This window comes from Crotalus tigris, unplaced genomic scaffold (genome assembly GCF_016545835.1).
Source record: "Crotalus tigris isolate CLP2741 ecotype Arizona unplaced genomic scaffold, ASM1654583v1 scf7180000017666.27876245, whole genome shotgun sequence".
Lineage (NCBI taxonomy): Eukaryota > Metazoa > Chordata > Lepidosauria > Squamata > Viperidae > Crotalus > Crotalus tigris.
The window spans coordinates 5414090-5430763 of record NW_024096551.1 but is presented as its reverse complement, the minus strand read 5'-3'; the positions used below and the strand labels follow the sequence as shown (position 1 = coordinate 5430763).

The 16674-nt window shown below is 34.9% G+C and overlaps 1 protein-coding gene across 1 annotated transcript; it reads right to left on the bottom strand.

Moving 5' to 3' along the window:
* Positions 1-669: 669 nt before the first annotated feature.
* Positions 670-16556, bottom strand: CMTM6 (CKLF like MARVEL transmembrane domain containing 6). Its single transcript, XM_039336320.1, has 4 exons — positions 11613-16556; positions 3629-3805; positions 2702-2800; positions 670-971 (listed from the first exon to the last, which is right to left on the bottom strand). The coding sequence occupies exons 1-4, from the start codon at positions 11739-11741 to the stop codon at positions 813-815; spliced, it is 564 nt and encodes a 187-aa protein (XP_039192254.1). The 5' UTR covers positions 11742-16556; the 3' UTR covers positions 670-812.
* Between the last annotated feature and the right edge of the window lie 118 nt (positions 16557-16674).

The window sequence follows — 16674 nt, the reverse complement described above, 5'->3', positions numbered from 1 at the left end:
CTTTAGGGAGGACAGTCCTCCTTTTGTAAGTTCTGTCCTCCCTTGAAAAGTGTCCTCCTACATGTCCTCCTTTTCGATAATTGAAGACTAATCTGCAAGGCTTTTTTTTTCTCACAGAAAGCTCAGAACGGTGTTCTGGCACCTTTTTTTGATGTTTTTTTTTTTCAACTTTTGCATGAGGTGTGCTACTCTCACTATTGGCTTTCGAAAGCCAGTAGGAATTGCTGCTGAGCACACCAAAACACCCGGCTGGCAAACTTTGCACATGCAAGTTGTCTGTATTATTGTTGCAATTAATAAAATGTTTCTTTTATTTACGATATTTTTTCTTCAATTTATTTGTGTCCTCCTTTTCATTGTAAAAAAGTTGGTCACCTTAATAATCTAGATACAAGTAGTCCTCAACTTACAACCAGAATTGAGCCCAAAATTTCCATTGCTAAGCAATTGTTAAGTGAGCTTCGCCCCATTTTGATCTTTTTGTCATTGTTGATGAATGAAATAATATAGTTGTTGAGTAAATCTGGCTTCCCCATTGACTTTGCTTGTCAGAAGATCGCAAAAGGTGATTATGTGCAAGCAGCATAAATACATGCCAGTTGCTAAGAGTTGGAATTTTGATCCCATGACTGTGGGGATGCTGCAACGGTCACAAATATGAAAACGGCCATACGTCACTTTTTCAGTGCAATTGTAACTTTGAATGGTCACTAAACAAATGGTTATAAGTTGAGGACTACCTATACATCTTAAAGGACAGTATCTCTTCAACTATGATCAGCATGCAGTATAAAGCCATTGTGGTTTACATCTTAGACCCGCTGATTATTTAACATTCGAATCTCACGTCGATCACGTCGATTGCATCGAACTGTTGGAATGGTCTCCAGCAGTTTTTCTTCAACGATACGCTTCATGATTATTTGGGCAGCATCCACAAGAAATAATGTACTTGCGCAGTAACCAAATGTCTGTTGAATAAAAAAAACCACAATCACCTATGCACGTACACAGAAACAATCCAATTCTTGGTCTTTTTCTTTGAAAATGTTTTGCTTCTCATCCAAGAAGCTTCTTCAGTTCTAATTGACTGGTGGGGAAAGGAAGGATGTATATTCCCTGCAGTAAACTGATTACTGCAGAGTGCTCAGGTCCTCAGAGTGGTAAGGACCAGATGACTGCAAAGAATATAAATCCTTCCATTCCTCACCAGTCAGTCAGAGCTGAAGAAGCTTCTTGAATGAGAACTGAAATGTTTTCAAAGAAAAAAAAAACCCAAGAAAGTCCAGTTGCCTTTTGGTATATTTGGTATAGAAAAAGAGAGAGAAATCAGAATTTAATTAAAGCATTACAAGAACAGGAGGGAAGGAAAGCGCCAATTTGAAAGTGAAAAGGGTTTGCTAACCTTTTCTAAGTGCTAAGGGTCAAAATACACCACCTGAGATTTTTCAGGTTTGCTTTCGTTGCCATCAGCCCTGGGAAGTTGCCTCCTCTATTCTATATGAATGACAATGATTTATTACTATTTTATCAAACTACAATATTGTTCACTCACTGACTCTTTTTTGTTTTGTTTCATTTTTGTGCTCCTATCATCTTCCTTTATTCCTCTTTAAGACTAATGGCCAGAACTTTTCCAAGACAATCCAGCTGCAGCATTTACAGGAGGAGCTCTGGAATATAGTCTCCTCTCCATACCAATGGCAATACTGTACATTTCCAAAATGTACAAAATTAATTGAGATATGTATTTGTGGTTTTCTTTAGGCTGCAAGCAATTTTTGTACAACTTGAGCTACCCTAGAGTGATTTTTGCAATTATTCATTTCCTTACATACATTTTGTAGTGCTTCAAACATGCTTTGATCTTTCATTTGGCTTCTTTCCTCATTTTCATTGCAAAGGACCAATAAATAGCTTTGCTTGCTGCAGTGCCAGACTACAGGGCAAATGAATTTCCTTTTCTCTTACATAGTAAGTGGTTTTATGTTATATGGGAACAAATTTATCTTTTAAAACAGGTGAAGATTTTTATAGTGCCAATTTTATGCAAAGTAAGATATGCTCACACTAGTTTAAATGCTGAATTCTCTATTTGTATGTGCAATAGCGTTAAGAAAAAAAGGAAAACTTTTAGGGGCACAAACACCTAAATATATCTGCTAATATGGCTTTTTAAAAATGATTTGAAGAAAAGTAGTAGTATAATACAGCTTAAATAATAATTTCCAGAAGCAGGTTACTTTGTGGCTTGTTTACTCCTGGTCTTTGAGTTTTTAGTACTACCATCTCAATTGTTAGAGTATGTGCCATCAAGTAATTTTTGATTTTTAGTGATAGATGATAGAGAGATGATAGAAACACACACACACAATATAGACAGGCAGACACACAGATAGATAGAGAATCACCATTAGTTTGTTGCATAGTGTAAATAAATTGGTCAGATAGAGTAAGGATATACCCTGTGAGTATATACTACCTAATGATGAGTTGAAATAGTGAAGAAATTAGGTTCTGAAGTGATATTCTTCTCTCATAAAAATGCAAGCACCATTCTCCCCCACTTCTGCTTCACAAGACAGAAGCTATTTTATGCCTTTCCACTTCAAAACCAATTAATTGAAGCAAGAGTAAGACCTGTAACTTGTCCTTTCCTGCTTTAATAACAATTCTAGCAATCTGTCAAATATGAACTCACAGTTGCAGTATTTTCAATCAGTGCCTTCTCAGCAGTTACAGTAAATATAATTGAAGCCAGGAGGAACAGCAATCCTACTGTTGCAGCAACAAAGAAATCCTACAAAAGAAGAAAAAGTAAAAGTACCATACATGTCAATTTTTCTCCTTCATTTTTATCATATTAATTACAGGTAGTCCTCAACTTCCCACAGTTTGTTCAGTGTCCGTTCAAAGTTACAACAAAAAAGTGGCATATGACTGTTTTTCACACTTACAACCATTGCAGTATCATCATGGTCACATGATCAAAATTCAGATGCTTGGCAACTGACTCATATGTATGATGGTTGTGGTTTCCTGGGGATCATGTGATCACTTTTTGTGCCCTTCTGACTAGCAAAGTCAATGGGGGAGCCAGATTCACTTAACAGGGCTAACTTAATAACTGTAATGATTCACTTAATGATTCACTTTTACGACCTGTGGCAAGACAGGTGGTAAAATGGGGCAAAATTCACTTAAGAAATGTCTTGTTTAACAACACAGATTTTGGGTTGAGTTATGGAAAATTGAGGAGTACCTATATTCAAATAACATTTTTATAATCTAAATTAATCAATACCACATATTGCTGGTTGGAAAGTTAAAATAATGATATAAGTGCTTGCCCCAGCTCAAAATCACTCTCATTCATTTTCTACTGAGTATCTTTTTTATTGACGTGAGATAAGCTCAGCATAGATGTGAAGCAACAATTCCTTGCAAGCAAAATAAAATAAAATAAACTTCTGTAGGTCTAGCCTTAATGCAACAAAGTTTTGAAAAGAATGAAAGGAAAAACAATTGTTTGAAATCTTTAAAATGGAGTCACTGAAGCTCTTCTCTGTCGACCATACTAAATTTTGTGTTTCCAGTTTCTTACAAAAATGAAAAAATGCCTCTTTACCACACAAGTTACTCTGTCTTCTCCAGCCTTTTGATAAAGAGCAGTACAGTATAAAACCAGGATTGAGATGCTTAAAATAAAGGCAGTGCAGCTAGCAAACTCAAAGATGTAAAGTCCAGCACAGGAGTTGCACCTCTTCACAGCTTCTTCAGCAACAAAAGCTAGGAAGGATAGGATCTGTTAATAAAGAATAAAGATGATGAAGCAAGAAATCATTTATTTTATTCGATGATTCAATTCTATGTAACAAATCCTTCTTTCTTATCTTAAAAGACACATTTTGTAAAGAAGTGCTTTGTTTTAGATTCCAGGCTTCAAGAAAGGAATCTGCACATGTATTGATAATTCAAGATTATGTCAAAATTTGAACAAGGCTTGAATGACTAAGTTATACACATATCTGCTAAATTGTATGTTTCTCTTCTATTACTATCAAACTACAGCCATTACCTTTTCCTTTCAGTGGAAAGGAAAACAAAACAAATATTTGAAGGTGATATGGGAAGAAATATTGCTCAGCAAAATATGTCAGCACAACAAAATATTTCTTTATTTAAATTTATTTAATGAATTATTATTTAATCCATTTATTACTGATAATCAATCACCAAAGCCACTCTGGATGACATGCAGGGTAATAAACAGTTAACACTGAAGCAAAATCTGTACAACAATAATTAGAAATATAAAACATTATTATCAGAGAACAAGGAATGCAACCTAACATTCACCAAGTGAGTGGATGACAGAGTCAGCAGGGTGTAGTACTTATCAGGACTCTGCACTGCTTTAGGTTTATTTCAGAAATGGCACTGTGTGGATGTATGACATAGCATTTAGCTATTACTCTTTAAAATAGTTGTATCTTTACAAAGACTGCACAGCTGGTTTAAGAAATAGCAGGCAGCTGCTATATTCACACCTTTGTGCGTTCTGAAACAATTTTCCTGAGAGTTGCAGAACTGTATGATTTATATTACTGACATTGTGTGAAAAGCTGGCATTGTATAGAATGCCTATGAAATCTATAGAATGTGTGACTTTTTAAGCAAAGTATGAAATGTCTGTGTTATTTCAACATACTATATATTTTCCCTAGGCACTGTATACATGACCTAGGCATTATGCAGAGTGAAAAGTACTATTTAGGTAAAATATGAAACGAGAGTCATGAAAATGGTTAGGATTAGGGTTAGGGTTAACCCTAATCCTTTATTGAATAGATGTATATGAAAATGAAGGAAGAAATGCAAAATAAAGTGCAGGACTTTTTTAATGAAAAAAAACAAGAGAAAAAGACCAGCATTGTCAAACTTGTTGCAACAAGGAAGGTTAGAGTAGCATTTTAATGGGAGTATTTATACTTTGCTAATTTATCTTTTGGCATTGCATAGGATGCCTAGGAAATGTGTGAAATGTTAACTGTTCTATACTTTGATGTCCCATTTTTGGTATTCTATAAATTTTTTAGGCACTATACAAAATGCCCAATTTCACACATAAATAACATTTATAACAACATTCCGGTGGTGTCGCGATGTCGATGGTGGCTACTTTTTTAGCCGTCCTTCTGAGACAGCGTTAAAACCGCAGAGGACAGCAGATATCAGCTGTCCCACGGTTCCAAACCTCCTTCCTGGGCTAAAGGAAGGAGGGGAGTTCTACCCTGAATAGTGGTAGAGCCTCTGAAATCCCCAAAGAAGTTTTTTTGGGGGTAAAAAGAGTGCTCCCACGGAGTTCAGGGAATCTCCGCTTCTCAGCTGTCTTTGTTCCTTGTCATTCGGGACAAAGCAAGACGCCGCTCCCACCTCCGCAATTATAGAGAACTGGTGAGTTAATTTAAAAAAAGCGGACAGAGCTGATCGGGGAATTTTTACTTTTTGGATTTATTTGGACTTTAATTTTAAAGAATTATTTTCACTTTCTCTTTTTTTTGGTTGAGAGGGAAAGTAAAATGGTGATCTGAGGCTTTTTTTTCTGAGTGCTTGAAAGGAAACGAAATGGATTTTGTTACTTTGTTACTTTTTCTTTTTTTATCTTTTTTATCTTATGGTTTTTTGAAAGAGACTTGTGTTCGGTTATTCTCCCTCTCTTTTGTTTATTTCTTTATTTTTGCTTGGGATTTTTTTCGTACTGTTTTTTTAAGAAGGAGGAAAGAAAAAAAAATTTCTTTTTCCTTTGTTTAAAATGGCTTCAAAGCGTCAAGCTTCCACAGTACCTAAGGTGGCCTCTTCTCTGGTGATATTACCAGTCCAACAACCATCTTCTCCTCCTGTACAACCACTTACGGTAAAAGACTTGCAAGATGTTATGGGAAATGTTATATCTCAAATTAGAGAAGTGAAAGAGATTTTAGTGGAGAATAATAATATTTTGAGGCAAGATATACTTCTGGCCCTAAAAGGACTTGCTTCTGTTGTTGAAAAGTTGGATTCTTGTGTTGAAGAAGTAGTAGATAAAGTGGATATATTGGAGGAAAAGTTTGAAGGAATGGAAAAATAGATGGAAATTTCACACGATGAAATTGTTATGTCTCAATACAGAGAGATGGAATATGCTTTAAGAATCAGGGGCCTGAGGGAAAATATGCAAGAAAACTTGAGAGAGATGGTGGCAAATGATTTTGCTGTGATTTTGGATAGAGAAAAGGAGGAAATACTTGGAGAAATTGAAAAAATATTTAGAGTCAACTCTTGGGTGGCAAAACAGAGAAATCTGCCAAGAGATGTGGTAATTTATTTTGGGAAAAGATCTTTGCGCAATGAAATTATACAAGCTTTTTATAACAAGAGATTTCAGATTGCTGCACAAGATGTAATAATTTTAAAGGAGATCCCATCTAAAATTTTAAGAAGAAGAAAAGAGTTTGCTTTTTTAGCAGATGAACTTAAAAAGAGGCAGATGCTATTTAGATGGGATATTCCGACTGGAATTGTGGTGAGTCACGCAGGGACATGTTATAGACTTAATACTGTTTTTAAAGCAAGAGAGTTTTATACTTCGGTCCTGGGAGCGCGCTCATCACCACCTATAATGTTGAAAGTTTTGGAAGAAAAGGAGGCAGAACAGCAATATGAAGAAGATGTATTGATGAAAGCTGGGAAAATACAGGCTGAGTGGCACCAACAAGCTGAGATGAAGGAGCAGAGAATGACTCGAGCAGCACATAAGCGTAAAGAAAAGGAACAACAGAAGAAGGAGGTTAAACAAGTATTACAAGAATTTGTTTCTGAGCCTGTGGGAGGAGCAAGACCTAAGAGATCATCGGTGCAATCCTCGATGGCAGATCTCCAAGCACTCTTCTCTAGGCTAATGGATGGAGGAGATGGCAAAGCTCCTGACCTGGAATGTTAATGGCCTTAATTCTCCACAGAAAAGGAAGAAAATATTTCATTATTTGAAGCAACATAATAATGATATTGTTTGTTTGCAGGAAACCCATATTATTTCTAAAGATCAAAAATATTAGTTAATGCCCGATTGGGATCTCATTTTGTATCTTTTGCTCCTGGGAAAAAAGGGGGTGTAGTTATTTATGTTAAGCAAAATTTATCAGCTTCTTTAATAGATTCCGATCCTCAGGGGAGATATGTAATGATTGAAGTGGGAATGTATGATAAAAAAATACTTATAGTGGGTTTGTATGCTCCAAATCAACAACAAGAGCAATTTTACAGGCTTTTACATCAAAAATTGATTTCATTGGATTATAGATCTGTTATATTGATGGGAGACTGGAATGGAGTTTTGGATACATATAGAGATAAAAAAGGATCTTCTACTTCTTTTAAACAGGCTAAATTACCTAAGGCCTTTTTTGATTTGAAAGAGGACTGGGATTTGCGAGATTATTGGCGAGAACATAATATGGAAGAGAGAGATTTTACTTTTTTTCTGATAGACATCAATCTTTTTTTATTAAAAGCCCCTTCCCCAATTCCTCCTAACCCACCCCAAAACCCTCCCCCATTCTTCCCAGAGCTGAGTACAGGCTTAACTCGAACTTAAAAGAAAAAAAGTTTTAAACCCAAATAAACCTTAAGCAAATATAATTACACTCAATAAACAAGTTGAAAAATACTTTAACTCCATTATATATAAAAAACAAAAAAAGGAAAAAAAAGAGAAGATAAAAAAATTAAAAAATAAAAAATTAAAAAATAATAATAATTACACTTCTAGATAATATCTTAAACTTTAAATATAAATTATTCAAAAGCTAAATATTTTCTTATATCATACTTATATTGTATAAAATTTATCCATCTTTTCCACACCAAGAGATATTTCTCTTGTGATTGATCTTTCAAGAAAGCCGAAATTTTTGCCATTTCCACTAAGCAAGAAACTTTAAAAAACCATTCTTGCAAAGTAGGCAAAGATTCCTTCTTCCAATATTGCCCTATTAACAACCTAGCTGCAGTAATTAAATTAAAATAATCTCTTTGTCATCACAATCCGAAACAATACCAAATAAGAACAATTGTGGAGTAAATTTTATCCTTCTTTTAAAAATTCTTTGAATATTCCACCATATCTTAATCCAAAAAGCTTTTATACTTTTACATGACCACCAGATATGATAATAAGTAGCATCCAAGCAACCACATCTCCAACATTTAGGCTGCAGGTTTGGATACATACAAGACATCTTTTGTGGATCAAGGTGCCATCTATAAAACATTTTATAAAAATTTTCCCATAAGTTTTGGGCTTGCATGAATTTAACATTCCTCACCCAAATAATCTCCCATGTATCTAATAAAATTGGTTCATCAAAATTTTGTGCCCACTTAACCATACAGTCTTTAACTTGCTCTGCTTATGAATCCAATTCCACCAAGACACCATAAATTCTTTTAATATGGGTTCAACTTTGATCTCTAATTTGTTTTAACAAGTTCTCATCCTCTCTAAACAAGCCCACCTTATAATCTATCTTCCACCTTTCCAAAAGTTGTCTATACTGAAACCATGAATAAATAATATTTTCTTGTGCTAATTCATCCATAGATTTTAATTGCCAATTTTTACCATCCCACTTAAGTAATTGTGTATAAGAAATAGTATCCATCTTAACTCCTCTCCTTATTCCTTCTATTGCATGCCATGGAATAGCCCATAATAGAATTCTTGAATCACTTCTATAATATTTCTTCCAAACCCGAAGTAAAGAAATTCTTAAGATATTGAGATCTAAAAACCCTATCAACCTTTTTATTATAAATTAAATAGGCATGCCATCCAAAAAGTAAATCCCACCCCTCCAAAAGGAGTATATCTACATTTGTTAGATTAACCCAATCACTGATTGATGTTAAGACCACAGCATCATAATACAATTTCAAATTCGGTACCTTAAGTCCACCTCTCTCTCGTATATCTTGTAAAATTTTAAGTTTTATTCTTGGTTTTTTCCCTGCCCAGATAAATTTATTGATACCTGCCACTCATCTAAATTTGCTTCTTTCTTTAAAATAGGTATCATTTGAAATAAAAAAAGAAATTTTGGCAGGACATTCATTTTAATCGCTGCTATTCTCCCCAAAAGGGACAATTGCAGCTTTTTCCAATTATCCAAATCCTTTTGCATTCTAACCCACAGCGTTTCATAATTATTTTTATACAGTTTTGCATTGGAAGCAGATAGAATAACACCCAAATATTTTACCTTATTAACGACCTCAAAGCCTGTCAATCTAACCAGGGTCTCCTTATCCAAGTTGGTCATGTTCTTAGGCAATATTTTAGTCTTATTATTATTAATTTTAAAACCTGAAACTTGTCCATACTGATTTATCAATGGTAACAACTCCATTACGGAATGAATTGGTTGAGATAAAGTAACAACCAGATCATCTTCAAAGGCCCTTAGTTTATATTCTTTTTTATTAATTTCTATTCCTTTTATTTTCGATGATTCCCGAATTTTAATCAATAAAATTTCCAAAGTTAAAACAAACAGCAATGGAGACAATGGACAACCCTGTCTGGTCCCCTTTTCAATTGAGAATACCTCTGATAAACCTCCATTAACTATAAGTTGTGCCGTTTGTTTTTGATAAATGGCTCGAAGAGCCTGTAAAATTTTATCTCCAAAGTTCATTTCCTCAACCAATCTTAACATAAATTGCCAATTTAATTGATCAAAAGCTTTTTCAGCATCTAAAAATATCAAACCTGCAGAGATTTGGTTGTTCTTATCCAAATATTCTATTAAGTTAATAATTTGTCTAACATTATTTTTCATATACCTTCCAGTTATAAAGCCAGTTTGATCCATATGTACTAGTTGATTCAACACAATCATAAATCTATTAGCTAAAATTTTCGAAAAAATCTTATAATCTACATTCAAAAGAGATATAGGTCTATAATTCTTTGGTAGAGTAAGATCTTGGTCTTCTTTTGGGATCAAAGATATAAAAGCTCTACCCCAAGACAAGGGGGTCTCTAAACCCTGTAATATATTATTAAAAAGTTCCCTTAAAGGTTCTATCAACTCATCTATCAAAATCTTATAATAAATTGATGTCAATCCATCAGTACCAGGTGCTTTACCTAACTTTAATTCTTTAATTGCTGTCATCATTTCCTCTATAGTAATTAATCCATTAATTTCTTGTTGAAAACCCCTGGCTCTAGTCTTTCAATTTCCTAACTTTAGTGTCCTATAATAAGTTATTTTTAATGTAAAAAATAGAGTAATGCACATCTCCTTTAAACCGACTTGAGGCCATGTCTTGATGCAAAATACATAGTCAAGCAGTGGGAGCAGAGAATAAAGCTGGATTTGCTCGTGGAACTATGAGTAGCTTGCAAGGATTTTTAATATCCAATTGATCAATGAAATCTGTAACAAAATGAGTTTTTTTGCACCTAATTTGTGTTCTTGAAATACAAAACGCAAGAGGAATGTAATCAGGAATCTGACTGGCTATGCTAGATCTAGAAACTCTGTTCATCTCTATTATTCAAAATAAATTCTGGGATTGACATTCTACAATTTTAAGTGTATATCCCCTTTTGTACTTCACTTTGGTGGATTTGTTTTTTTAGTAACCTCACACACACTAGTCATTCAAGCCTAATATCTAATACCATCTGAAAGGCCCCAGATATATTGAATCACAATATACATCATCCCAAACTTATTATGGCTCAAGATCTCAAGATCTACCTCCAGTTCCTTTATTTCCAAGCAAAAACTGCCCGAATCGAGAAGCAGTCCTCTCTAAAATTTTAGCGAGCTATGCCGCTTGTGCTATGGACAACGATTAGAAAAAAATAAACTGCCTAGCGCAGCTTCTCAGAATGATGTGAAAACAGCCCCAAATAAGCCGCAAGAACGGCGTCTTCAGATCTGTAATACCAGCGACGGCATAAACGGCCCAGAAGCTAAGTCACTGTCTCAAAACTATCCAGAATTAGGCGGACAAGAGTTTGCAACTTTACGGGTTTACGGTTCACATTTTAGATATTCGATGAGGAGCCCACAGGACAGTAGCCCTTTTCTCTCCCGGGCCCTCTATGGACACATCGATAGTGAGACGATAGTGAGCTCCACCAGACTTAGCGGAGTTTAAAAGGCACAAAAGGGTCCGTATGGTCAGGTGGTTAAAGCACCAAGTTAGAAGGGAGGATCGTGACCTTAAGGTCAGCTGGGGGACTTTTGGGTCAGTCACTCTTTCTTTCAACCCCAACCCATCTCATAGGGTGGCTGTAGGGAAAGTAGGAGGAGGAAGGTGGGTTACATGTGTTCATTCGCCGCCTTAGTTATTTGTAAAAATAATAAAGGCAGAATGCATATAAATAATACATAAATGTTAAATAAAATTCCGAAGTCTTCCTCGCCTAAGAGCTGCTGAAAACGAAGACAAGATAAACACAAAGAATGGAAGACGGCGCCAAAGGGACGGTCGGCTTTCCCCCCCTGTTCGTTCGTTTCCTTCCTCCCTCTGCATATTCATAAAACCCAACTTACCACTTGCGAAAACTTGAGGGACATTCGCCAGCTACTCAAGTTCTTGAGGGTGCACTGTTCCGTGCAGGGCCACTTGCCCGTTTCGGACGATGTCCCGGGTTGATCGTAAAACGGCACCCCGTTCTCCATGGCCACGAAATAATGGAACGATAGGATAAAAACAAATTCTGCAAGAAAGTGAAAAGAAAAAGAGTCGCGGTCTCAACCCAGCGGACTCAAACTGCCCTCTGGCTGTTCTGCGCCAAACCTCGGGGGGGGGGAGGAGGAGGAGGAAGCGGCATGGATCGCACCTCTGTCTCCAAACTGAGCAAATAGCCCCGAATTTCTCCGCGCCTATGATAAAACTGCACCGAAAAAAAAAACTTCCAGCCAATCAAAGCAGCAGGGAGGTCCCAGCCAAGTTCTGCTCTGGGCCAAATGCTCCCCTCAAAGCTTACAGCGCCGAAGCATCCGTTTGGGAAAGGGGTTGTGCCCAGAGAAAGAGGATGAATCGCTCCCCCCCTTCTTCCTATTTTCCAAATTTCTGAGTTTTTAATTATCTTCCATTTTGAATAGCTGTTGAAACTGAAGATAGAAACTGTAAAAAGTTTGGTTTTTTTAACTAGGGCAAAGCACATTTTGTACAAGTCTAAAGGAAAACAAACACTTCCGTTGTAGAAATTAATTTAGATGAACTAATCCACAAGAATTTAAAAGGCTAACAAAACAATAATTCTTTATTGTGCTCATACAATACTGCATCTTAAAGTGGCTTTCCATTTTCCATACCCTTTTCAGCATCTGAAATATCCATATATGATTAACAAGTTTATATTTGAATTACAACCTTAGAAAAATCCAAAAAATGAAAAAAAAAACCTCTTTGTTATAAATAGCTTTTAAGAGACAGTTTATTTACAGGAGTTTAATATCCACTATGAAAATGACTGGGAAAGATATATTATCAAGGTCCAGTTACTTTAACAAGAATCAGTAGTACTACTTAACTTTGGAGAAATCAGAATAACAGATGCAATTAACTGATGCAGAATTATTTTCAGTCAAGAATATATTTATATTATTCATGCATCACTATAGTTCCATTGTTCTTCATTTAAAATATGACACTTCATGTTTCCATTTTAGTTTAATTTCTAAGCTATCCTTTTTACATTGTATAATTATATCACATCCCTGCTGCTTTATTTTTTTAAAGCAGGAATAGAAGTGTAGCAAAAATCTCAAATTTCAAAATATATAGATAGTAAACCATTCCTGCATACATATTAATATCTGGCAAACAATTATCCATAATCACTCTCAGCAATTACAGATTTGTTTAATTTGTCATATTAATCTTTAAAACTGTACTTTCCATGAATTCCTCATAGCACTGAGGATGAGTTGAACAGAATTTTATTTGTTGGCTTTTGAAAAAATACCACAGTGACTTAACTACAAAGTTTTATTCAAAGCATGCTCCATTGAACTGCAGTGTAACTCACTGTCAGGAAAATATATATGTAGAGCATTGGATTAATTCATGTCTGGATCCCTGAAGCTAAAACAGGTATTCTACAAAGAGGCTTTATCATTAATATTTCATAACTATGCCCACAAAGCAGTGGGGAAACTTTCCTAGCTATTTAAATGTTGTTTTAATACATATTGTGCTAAATCAGATTTTAAAATCATAGTTTATTGAATTAGCTGTAAAATTTCAGTTCATACATTCTTAAATTTCAGTGGCTCTATTCACACATTGTACTAAGCTAAAAATAAACCTTATACACTGTGTGCATCTAAACCATTAATATGATTTTGTTCCATGCTTCAATATATGGTAATCTAAGTTACACTTGCCTATATAACATGAGGTACAGATTGTATTTATATGAAAAGTGGGGGGGAGCAATAGTTTTCTGGTGGCAAGTTGGATTCAGTCTGAAAAGAACTATGCAAGTAATATGTAGGATATTTATCAAGTAAAATATTGAAAAAATAAATAATAGTTTGGTTGTTTACCATTTCTGAGAGTAATTTATACAAAGATTGCTTACAAAGGTAACAGCTGGATAGGTAATTCTTATACACAGGTCACGTGGGAAGATAAGCTATTAAAACGTTATCTATTACTGCCCTCTTGTGCTTACTTTGGAAGGTTGCAGGGAAGCTTCCTACTGCTTACAAATTCTCAGGAATCAATTTAACATCAATAACTAATTAATGAACACATTAATCATTTCAATTAGATTTTTTCCATATAATTGCATTTGATTCTTGGAGACTGCCTGGACAGATCCCTGCAATTTTCTTGGCAAGATTTTTTCACAGGTGGTTTGCCATTGCCTTTTTCCCAGGTCAGAGAGAAAGTGATTAGCCCAAGACCATCCAACTGACTTTGTGCTTAAGGCAGGACCAGAACTTATGGCCTCCCAATTTCTAGCCTGATGCAAATGGGCTACATCAATCTGGCTCCAAATTTCTATTTACTTGCTTTTAAAGAAAATCTCTGATATTTGGGAATTGTTACTTATTTTTTATGAAATTGTTAATTTAAGTTCAAAATGTGCTTTCAAACTCCAATAGAGTAAACTGCAACAATTAAAATGAAAACTGCTAATCCAGATAGTTGTGCTACTTACTAAGTCTTACCATTTTAATGCTGCATATGTTTGTTTTTGGAATTTTTACTTGATGTAATTGCACCACTTAGTAAAAGCTGTTTTCTCTGGCTGCCAAATATGATCCTAATATTTATTTTAAAACACTGAACAGCTAAAGCCCACTTGAAAGATTGCCTCTGCTCTTAAATCTCACAGCAAGCTTTGATTAACAGACACAAACCACACGCCAAATTGAAAGGAACAGAGAATGACATTTGCAGTGGTAGCTATACAGTACCCCATTTTCCAAAAGGGCAAGCAGAATACATAAATGTCTATGTAGTTGATTTTAAGTATATACTGTATATAAAAATTAAGCTACTGCACTTTATGTTAGTGTGTTATCCGTTTCAATTTTCAGGGTTTTTTTAGGGCTATTTCCTAATCAATCAAGGTCTTCTCTTTGTGAGATTTCACTTCTATCACTGATATGACTTCTGATCTCTCTTTGCTTTTTTAGACTTTTTTTCCTATTAAAATCTAATTAAATATATGAGCACATAGCATAGAAAATATATTTGCTGGTGCTTTTCTATAAGACAAATATTTCCTAGTTTAATATATTAGCCTGTTTCATTTGCATATTCTGCCAAATTATAAAGCTTTTTCTATATAAGGCTTCGTCTAGTCATATAAGACTCTATAGGACAGTGCTCATCTGTTTCCTTGCAGAGGGAGCCAATGTTGTCTGAAGATGCTTCTGTGGTCATGTGGCCAATATGACTACAAGTAGCCTTCAACTTATGACAATGAGCCCAAAATTTGTTGCTAAGCAAAACAGCTAAGTGAATTTTGCCCCATTTTACAACCTTTCTTGCCATAATTATTAAGTGAATCACTGCAGTTGTTAAGTTAGCAACATGGTTGTTAAATGAATCTGGTTTTCCCAGTCTTTGTCAGGTCATAAAAGGTGATCACATGACCTTGGGACAGTACAATCTTCCTGAATATGAGTCAGCAGCCAAGTATCCGAATTTTGATCATGTGACCATGGGGATGCTACAATGGTTTTTAAGTGTCATATTCATTTTTTTCAGTGCTGTTGTAACTTTGAATGGTCACTAAATGAACTATTGTAACTTAAGGATTACCTATATGCCGAGGCGCACAAATTCTGTTCATCCCATCATGTAGTGCTTGGGATTTTAACTGCCTACCTTCCAGTTCGCAAGCCCAGAATCTTAACCACAAGGCCACATCATCTTTTCTATAAACTTTTTTATAAATTAAATGATAAAGTTAAACACAAACAATTCAACTTTTAATATATAAATGACTGGAAAGATATATTACTTACCTTTTCTGTAATATAAATTTGTGTAAATCTTAAATGCACATCCAAATGTTAATACTGTGTTTATTCTGTTCAAAGGTTCAATTTATTTAATGTTTTTCATTATAAATGAAGAAAACTTCTCTAAAGAACCTTCTGTAAATATGTTGTTAGAATAAGCATTTAGTAGTCAGATCTTAATGATGTAAAACAATTGTAGTTTGAGTTTACTTCATCAATTTTTTTAAAAAAATCAATAAAAAAGCTAACATTGACAAATGTTTTTTTAAATGTTCTTAGAAATGACAGGAAAAAGCCTTCAAGCTGATTACCTTTTCAAAAAATTGTCTAAGAATGTAGAATATATTTGATAAAGATCTCAATGTTATATTAAGTTTTTAAAATAGCGCTTTCATGTTTGCTATAATGTTACATGAGAATGTGTATTTTTCTTACCTTGCTGACATATTGGCCAATGACCTGAGTTTAGCTATCATGTAATTATTTAAGTATACTTTGGATTTGTTAAACATGAGCCCCAAATATTGCATGGCAAATTACTTGTGAAAGACAGTAGAATTTCATGAGACATTGTTTGAGGAAGGATAAATACAAAGGATATGTTTAAATTCTTATGGATAGACTCATAGTATTCAAAGTATTTCTACACTGTACAAGACCACCAAAACCTAATCAACAGTCTAGAATAGGCATGTCAAATTGCTAGTCTATGGGCCAGATATGTCATACCAAAACCACACCCATCCTATTGCCAGCAATGGGGAAAGTCGTGATATATCATGCGACATCATGTGACCTCGCGAGTTTGACATGCCTGGTCTAGAAGATAGTCTATTATAATTTAATTTATTAAACTGAAAGAGCCAATTTGGTGAATTTAGTCTAGTGATGAAGGCACCAGGCTAGAAAGCAGAAGTTTGTCAGTTCAAGTCTTGCCTTAGCCATGAAAGCCAGCTGAATAATTTTGGCCAGTCACTCTCTCTCAGCCCAATCTACTTCACAGGGTGGTTGTTATGGGGGAAAATAGGATGTGGGAAATATACAGTAGTGGCCAAAATTGAGGAAAACTTTTGGGAAAAGTGTACAGTAGAAATGCCACCTTTGGTTAAATTTCCACCAATTT